The sequence below is a fragment of the Neodiprion pinetum genome, unplaced genomic scaffold (assembly GCF_021155775.2).
Source record: "Neodiprion pinetum isolate iyNeoPine1 unplaced genomic scaffold, iyNeoPine1.2 ptg000081l, whole genome shotgun sequence".
NCBI classification, from domain to species: Eukaryota; Metazoa; Arthropoda; class Insecta; order Hymenoptera; family Diprionidae; genus Neodiprion; species Neodiprion pinetum.
Window position 1 is genome coordinate 110,460 of NW_027184493.1, and position 8,142 is coordinate 118,601.

The following is an 8,142-nucleotide window of genomic DNA, read 5'->3' on the forward strand; positions in this document are numbered from 1 at the left end:
AATTCTCTCTACCTCAAAGAAAGTCTCACACTATCCACAAAAGAATTCTGCGTGCATTTCTTACGGATGGGCAAATTTCCCAATACCTGTATAAAATTCATAGCTAAGTTTTCCAGGCAGATTGCTTTGCTTCCACCAATAAGAATCCCCTTGCTCTTTAATAAGCCTCGATCAGTTTACCGGGAAATTCGTACGGCACGGTATCGGGTGATCATTTGCATATTCCACCTAGCCGCTAACTTTGCTTTTTAAACGTTAAAAATACCTCCGCTACGTGATTCCCCGGGTAATTTTGCATATTCAAATTTCTTCGGAATTATTTTCGCTGAGCCGACAGTGTACCCCGTGAATACGTATAGCGTCACTCGGTGCTGCCTCGGTAAATTTTTACCATTGTGTATATATGCGGGAGGTGGAAAAAGAAAAGAAAAGAAAATAAACAAAACCTGGAGCTTGGTGAAACACTTTTTATATTCATTCGGTTTTTTCCATCTACCCAAACACTTTTTCGTTCCGACTCATCAACAGGATTGCTGAAATTCGTGGGGGAAAAGAGAAAGTTTTGCTGCTCGGTATACTATGCTGTTACGATTTTATAATTCGATTGCACGCGAAAAACAAAACTCATCGAAGCGTAAACTTGATCCGGAGCTTTTGCACAAAGTTAATTAGCTCCTCGAATCCGTCGAAAGGTAATTGGAATTTTTCGGAGGGTCATTCGAGCGGCGATCACCTCCAAGATAAAGACCGCGGTGGAAAGAGCGAGTCCCAGAAATAGCAGGATGAAAACACCCTCGTAGTGTTTGAGTATCAAAACCGCGCTCCGCGCTTCCTCTTCGCCCATCCTCGTCTCCGTCAAGACATCCTGGAGCCATTTTCTGTAGAGTCCAGCTTCCACCAGGCTCTGTATGTGCAGGTTGAATTTCTCGAGGTACGGAAACCCCTCCTTGGCGACGTATACGTCCCAATGTAGGCTGAGACGCTCCTTGGCCTTGTGGATGGCCAGCGCCCCGTGTCTGTTCCTCCGCACCTTGCTCAGCAATACGCCAACGTACTCGTCGACGCCGCAGGAGACGTTGGAGTACTCGATAAGCTGCTGGATGCAGTCGTTCATCTTCAAAAACTCTATCGTCCGCTTGGCCAGGCTTCTGAAGACGGGAACCTCGGAGTTGTTTAGGACCTGGACGATACCCCCGCCCACCAGAAGCGGCAACCCGCTCTCGTCGAGGTCCTCGAGGGTCTCGATGCTGCGGTAGTACCTCGGGATAATCAGCTCTTTCATGAAGTTGACCTGGTACATACAGGCCATCACGTAAGCCCAGACGACGCAGGAGATGCAGAATACTCTGGTCGACAACCGTCGTGGGATCTTTGCGAACGCGTAGTGCAGCAACAGCCTCAGTACCTTGATGAGCTTGTTCTCCTCGCCGGCTAGGGTCAGGCACACCAGCAGCATCACGACCACGCCGGCTTCAGCGGTCCAGACCGCCTTAGAAAAGGGCCGGACCATGCGGACTATCATCGGCATCATCTTCGCCTTAGGAACGAGGACGCAGGAGCCGGTTTGGAGGGTGGGATAGGTGGTCTCGAGGTGTCTTCCCCTCGTCGATTCCATGTTCTGGGCGTTGAACACGATGTCAGACCTGTTCACCAGCACGTCACCCATCATGCCGACATGCTCGCCGTCCGGGAGTCGGACCACGTGGCTGATACCGTAAATGTTAGTCGTCTTCAGGTCCGCGGTAAAGTTCAGCTTCCGTGAAAGTGCCCGCTGGACCTCGATGTCAGCGCCGTTTTTTAGACGGGTGAAGTTCCACAGCACTGCCTTTGGAAAGTGGAAGAATACCGAGACCGGTATCGAGTGGTTGTGCAGATCGGTCAGCTTGTCTGGGAACAAAGGATCGCCGACTCTCAATTTCGCCACGGCACCTCGGCTTCCGGGTGAACTTCCCGGGAGGAAAGGATTGTAGGTGTAGCTTTCCCCGATCCCCAAGACCGAGAGAACCACGTTCAACAAGTCGCGAGACCAGAAATATCCCAGGATTTGAAGCAGCGTTTTATCCCCGAGCACTTCGACGAAGATCATCACTTGAGCTCGGGAATTCCATCGTCTTTCGAATACCCTTTTCACAATTTCGAGGTCAATTCTGCTCGCCGAATCGTAAATCAAGATCAAATTCTGCAGCTTTGTACTCGGCTCGACTGCAGTCTCGCGTTCTTTGACCTTTGACCAGCCGCTGACTGTCAGTACATTCTCGACCGAACAGTCCTTGACGATGAGATCCACCAGCCTGTAGTCTGCGGTCTGAAACACGTTTCCGATCGATAATTGTATTGGTCTGATATATACGAGCGGATGGGAGTACCTACCTTGGAGCCAAGGAAGACGTCGATTTGAATATTCGCGTAATTTCGTCGCTTGAAATTACTCGCCAAATTCTTTGGCTGGTGAAAAAATTCTTCTTCTCCTAACTGGGGGTAAGTATTTTGCTGAAATTCGACGCTGCCTGTCGTCACCTGCACCGCCATCGAGACAAACACGACAAGGCGGACTAGAGATGAAATTGAATTCCGTCGTGACACCTTCCTGCGAAACATTTCAAGGCAGAATGCGAGAAACTGGGTTGCGCGAACACGCTCAGACGTTTCGTACAAACGTGTATAAGTAATTCGCCAAGTAGGACCATTCGGCAAGCCCCAAATTTTCCCGCCACTCCATCATGACCGTCATCATTCTCGACGTAAATACCGACCGGTATCTTCGCAAGACGAAATGCCGCCGTAAATCGTGTGCTGATTTTCATCGCTACTCATCCGTTTACGGTATCGACTTGATTCTTTATCACGGCGGAATGAACCGAAACAATTCTCTGTACCTCAAACCCAATAGATGCTTGGTGCTTATGAGCGGAACGTGTCATCCCGACAAAAGCCCGATCTTCGTACAACGCAAAATCTCCCCTCTGACGGGCGGTATTATCCCTCGGGGACGCCTTGCTGCAAACTCTCAAATGTTACAACATGCGCCGTTGTACTGATCCGATAAGCCTTCTTCCATTCCGCATATCGAGCGCAGCTTCGCTTGTTCTCCGTGTTGGCTGATCAACGGTTATGCACCACCTTTATCGACTCTCATATCCATCGTCAATTTGTCATCTCGGACGTTAACTGCTTCGCGATTCGCCCGTATCTCCAATCGTCCGTAAAGCTCCTACATACTCTACACAAATACCTATGGAAAAGCTTGGATTTTGATGGAGTTGGAATTCATGCGGCAGTTTCAGCATCGGTTGCCACAATCTATGGGGCTATGTTTTTTCACGCTTCCGCGATTGTACTGATGTAATATATGTTTATCACCACGGTTCATATGCCTCCCTCCCGATTCAACCCCTCTTCCGAAGCATGGATGGTGATACTGGACTGGACTCGATTGAAAGAGTCGGTTCTGGGATGAACCTGAAAAGCTTCGCAAGTGCTCGCAGACTTGTTACAATTAATCGGATGTCACAGTACAAGATTTACTTCGGGTGATCGGTGACCTAACTGGCAGAGAAGAGTCCATTTAATCATCCTCTCTGCACTTGCGAGTCTTTCGGTTCTCCATTACCATCTACGCAGTGAAGTTGGGAGCCAAATCGCAACATTTCAATGCCACTTGTATATTCATACTGCGAGCAGTTTTACGACTTTGAGAACGATACAACCAAATGAGGACAATCGTAGAAAACAAGTCAAGTTTGCGCTTTTGTTACTAATTAATTGAGCAATCGCCGATTTTGATGCTGAATATATTTTTTTGAAAATAGTGGCTTGCATAAACACCACTCGGCTTGACTTGAGCTGCTTGAGTTAACGTAGCCACTAAAATTTGTTTTTATTCGATTAAGAGTGGGAATATTTAGTGATTTTTTGTTACCAATTTGTTGCCCTGCTTTTAATTTCGTTTTGTCGGCCATTTTTTTAAAAATCGATATCTTGCCGACTCAACGGTAAATTTGGCACGGCTGTTTTTTTTTTCCCTTTTACGCTTACTTTTGCGCTTGGGTTTGAATGCGCTTTTGCGTTCGCGTTTGCGTTCGCACGGAATAAAATGATGCGCTGGACCAGCAAAATTCTCGAGTTAATGCACTGTAATCAAAGTTTCAGCAAATTCTAGTGTTGAGGCAGCGCAGTTACACTTGCTTTAATTAACGTTTTGCGTTTGCGTTTGCATCTGCGCACGATAATCTGTTGAATCGATGTAGTTAAAAAAAATTAATAAGAGTAGTAGTTTAAAGTAAAAAATTATGAAGATACCCAAAAAAAAGAAGATTTCGTAGCACGATAAAGAATGTCGCGAAGAATGTTGTGTGCAAATTTGAGACAGATAACTTGAAAACTTCTCTTTCGAGAATGTCCATCGTTTTCAAGAACCACGTATAGAAAAAACCGTTGAAAGAAAAGTCTAAAAATGTGTTTTCTGTTCTTTACGAGTGAGTGCTTTGATTAGACATAAAAAAATCAGACCGATTGGCGTAGTTTGACGATCGAAAAAAAGAAAAATCGCGAAAATCAGCTATCTTACGACCCGTTACACTAGGATGATCCCTTAAGCTGTAAAAAAAGCACTAAATTACCGTCCATGCTTTTTGCGATTGTGTTCATTTGATCGTGTCGAGAAAAAGCAGGGAGTCAGAAGTGGCGTAATCCCGCAGCAGTTTGGAACGGAAGTGACGGGTGACCCGGAGCCGCGGCGCGCTGGGTGACAATCGGTGTGCCAACTTCCCCGACATTCTCGCTGCACTTGCAGGGTAGGATGGGGTAGGACAGGGCTTCCGTGACCCAGATTCCAACGTTTGGCCGAGTCCCTCCGAGCAGAGGGCACTTCCATTCGCTATCGCGGACCACTACATCGGAATAATGGAGCCTTGATGATTCTTTGACCCAAATGCATGCATGCTTTCCCGAGTAGCGGGGCTGCAAGTGGTCCGCTCTGCTGGAGTGGCTGGGTGTCCGCCCCCAACAACCCTCACCAACTAGCGGAACTTCCCACGTTTTATTATCTAGGCGTTGGAAGCCAAGGGGACGACGAGCGTTCGCAGACTTGGCTATGGACGCGACCAACCGTCGTTCTTCTTCCTTGCGGAAGGCTCTGCTTCTCATTAATTTACTTTTCATCAGCCCGCGAGACGGGCCCAGCAACGAGGAACGACCGGGAAGCTCGGTTCGGATGACGAGTTGGATAACTGGCTTGATCCCGCGAGGCGTAATGGTGTTTTCTACTCCCCATCCGGCTCAAGTTTGCCAAAGTCTTATCGAGGGCTTTGCCAGGATCTTGGAAACTCCCTGCCTCCGGGAGGTCAGCGTTGTAAGAGCATTATCCGAGCGAGCCGAGTGAAATCTAGGCGTGTATTATATACGTATACAACGAATGACTCGGATGGCGAGAGAATTTCCTCCTAAGGTTTAAGCTCTCCTTCAACCCCTTCGAACATCCACCAGCTCCGTCGCGATTATCAGATAATCGATTTCAAGGTCGTTTCAACGCCGCCGGATTTTCGGCTAGTAAATTAATTCCAACCCGTGGGCTAATCCGAGGGGTGTACAACTCGCTTGATCGCTTATCTGCGAAGAAGGCTTAACGCGTGTTTCGTCCTACGCCTCTCAAATCTTCAAGACTTTTCAGAGGCTCTCTGAAAGTTGAATAACTTTTCCCATATCTCGGGGGTGGAATTTTGAGGGATGAAAACAAAGTCGAGGTGACGGGTGAAAGGAGAACAGAAAAATTCAACCGCTTCAGGACCCGTGAATCCAAACCAAAAACATTCGGTTGTCCACCCTTTCATGTATTCTTCCTATATCTTGATGTTCTGCTCTTTCGTCTCTCTCTCTCTCTCTCTCTCGCTCTCTCTTTCTCCCTCTCAATCCGTCCGCAAAAAAACAAATAAACTTCCGCATCGGAGATAGAAAGAGAGGGAGAGAGGGGGACGAGAGTAAGTTTCATTAAATTAGGTTGTCCGCCGGAGAGCTTGATTCGATTAGTTCTCTCGTCCATTTCAAAGAGGCTAACGTCGTTCCTCGCCGTTTCGTCGGCTGCGGTGCCTTATACCTAACTTGGCTTTTCTTTACAAAGCGTCGACGCGAAGAAACTTTCATCCTCGCAGTGGGAGTCGCGAAATCAAGCTTAATGGTGAAATTTGCAATCCGATTAAAGGAGAATCCATTTGAACGCTGTCTGCAAGAACGAAGAGGTACCGACTAGATATCGATTCGTATCGCTGACGGCTGAAGCGGTACAACTCTGTAGACCTTTCAACCCTTACATTTCCACCTAAAATGACTGCCGATAGTCTCAGTCTGTATTAGACATTGATGAGTTCCTCCGCGGCTTGACCACAACAGAAATTTGTCCAATTGTAACTGTGGGAAGTCAAACGTTGAAGAAGATGATTCAAAGACTGAGTCATTGGCCTCGCTAATTGGAAGATCGAAGACAGCTCGAAACGTGGGACGACGGATTTTTCGCTTTTCATTTGTTCGCGCATTAAAAATGGCGCCTATTCAATGACGGATAGCAGGCATATCGATTCGACAATAACAACCAAGAGGAAAAGTTGGCAATCGTTCGAGCGCGTTTATTTATTAAGCAACCGCCTCTTGTCGTTACGTTGCAGGGTTGAAATACCTGTCGCCGCACGCCTTTAGAACGTAGAACAGCACCAAGGAGAAGTGGAGTTATTTTGGCAAACAGCAGACAACCGGCCGTGACTCTACTCGGTGATTGATGATCTTCTCTCGGACGGATTTTCGACCGTTGTTTAAACAAACAGTAATCAACCCCTTAGTCGGTCTGGATTACACGGCTTACCGAGCCGTGACGACGAGCTTAACTTTGAACAACAATCGCCAACCAAAGATGAGATTTATCGACTCATGCACATTTCAAGGTGGTCCTTGTTTAGGGTGTTGACAAATTTTTTTCGCCCCATCCTCCCCAAATCTAAGATAGTCCGCTTTGTCACTGAAGTTTCTTCTCGTTAGAGTTGAGGTAAAAATCTGAAAAAATTAGGCAATTGTTATTGAAGTATTTAAAGTTAATTTGTGGGGGATTCGTCAACACCCTAAACGAGGACCACCCTAATGTACATGCACTCTCGTCGTCTGTGGAATATTTCAATGCAGCGTGAAGTTCGTCGGGTCGAATTGCTTGCAGCTACTAATTTTACGCTCTATCACTTTTTATACACTAGACGGCCGTTGCACAGAAGTATTGACTCTTATTTTCGCGAAGGATTATAAATAGTAGTTGAGCTCGTCGAGTTGGGTGGGTACACATCTACCGTTTGAGATTATTGCCGGTAGAGCGGGTTTTGTTTGAAATCTTCTTCTTGAAAATATTTCAAGTCAGACGCGTTAGCAGGTACGCTTAAAAAGCTCGCTCACGTTGGTATCAGTTGAAATTATAACGGGAAATAAGAAGAAGAGGTATAACACCGCGCTGAATACCTCCGTAAAAAGACGCCTGTGAATATACAAGGCATTCCTCGTCAAATCGACTGCCTCCGATTCACATTCTTATCACGCGCTTCAGCTTTCTTCGAAAAATCGAGCTCCGGGTGAATTTACGATGCTTAAGCATTGACAGCCATCGAAGTTTTCCAATTTTATATTTTTCATACTTCAATTTCGGAATTATGTCTTTGACACAAATTTGTTAATTTCCGTTTGCTCGAAAATTTAGCAATAAATCGGGAATCGAGAAAATTCGGTGGATGAAATGTGAGTGAGTCTTAGGAGATTTAGGTATTCAACTAGCAAGGTGGCACGGAATGCACCATATACAAACGGTTCGCTGAGAAGAATTGCTCTGAAAGAAAAACCTCGCCACTTGCCGAGTAAATCTCCGGTGAAATTTTCGGGTGAAATTTCACCTCGGCAAAATTTTTCAAGATAAAAACAAAGGTAATTGAAAACTTTGAAGTCCCCTTCCAAGGCCTGAAACGTTCTTTTTCCTTTTTCCTTTACCTCTCGATTCTAACGCGAGATCCGCGTGCAATTCACTCCAGTTTTGAACTTCAATTAATTTCCTTGTAATTACAAACCCGGTTGAATCGGCGCTTTTGTCGTGTTTTCATAAGTTGAACGTTATTTTCTTTTATA

General features: G+C 46.2%; 1 protein-coding gene across 1 annotated transcript; it reads right to left on the reverse strand.

The window, feature by feature from the left end:
- Positions 1–664: 664 nt before the first annotated feature.
- On the reverse strand, positions 665–2,529 carry LOC138191350 (probable glutamate receptor). Its single transcript, XM_069138051.1, has 2 exons — positions 2,371–2,529; positions 665–2,305 (listed from the first exon to the last, which is right to left on the reverse strand). Exons 1-2 carry the CDS (start codon positions 2,527–2,529, stop codon positions 665–667), a joined length of 1,800 nt encoding a protein of 599 aa, XP_068994152.1.
- Between the last annotated feature and the right edge of the window lie 5,613 nt (positions 2,530–8,142).

Excerpts from the sequence above, each read along its gene's own strand:
- LOC138191350 (XM_069138051.1), bottom strand. The coding sequence starts at position 2,529 with ATGGCGGTGCAGGTGACGACAGGCAGCGTCGAATTTCAGCAAAATACT. Across the intron at positions 2,306-2,370 it reads ACGTCTTCCTTGGCTCCAAG|ACCGCAGACTACAGGCTGGT; the intron begins GTAGGTACTCCC and ends AACGTGTTTCAG.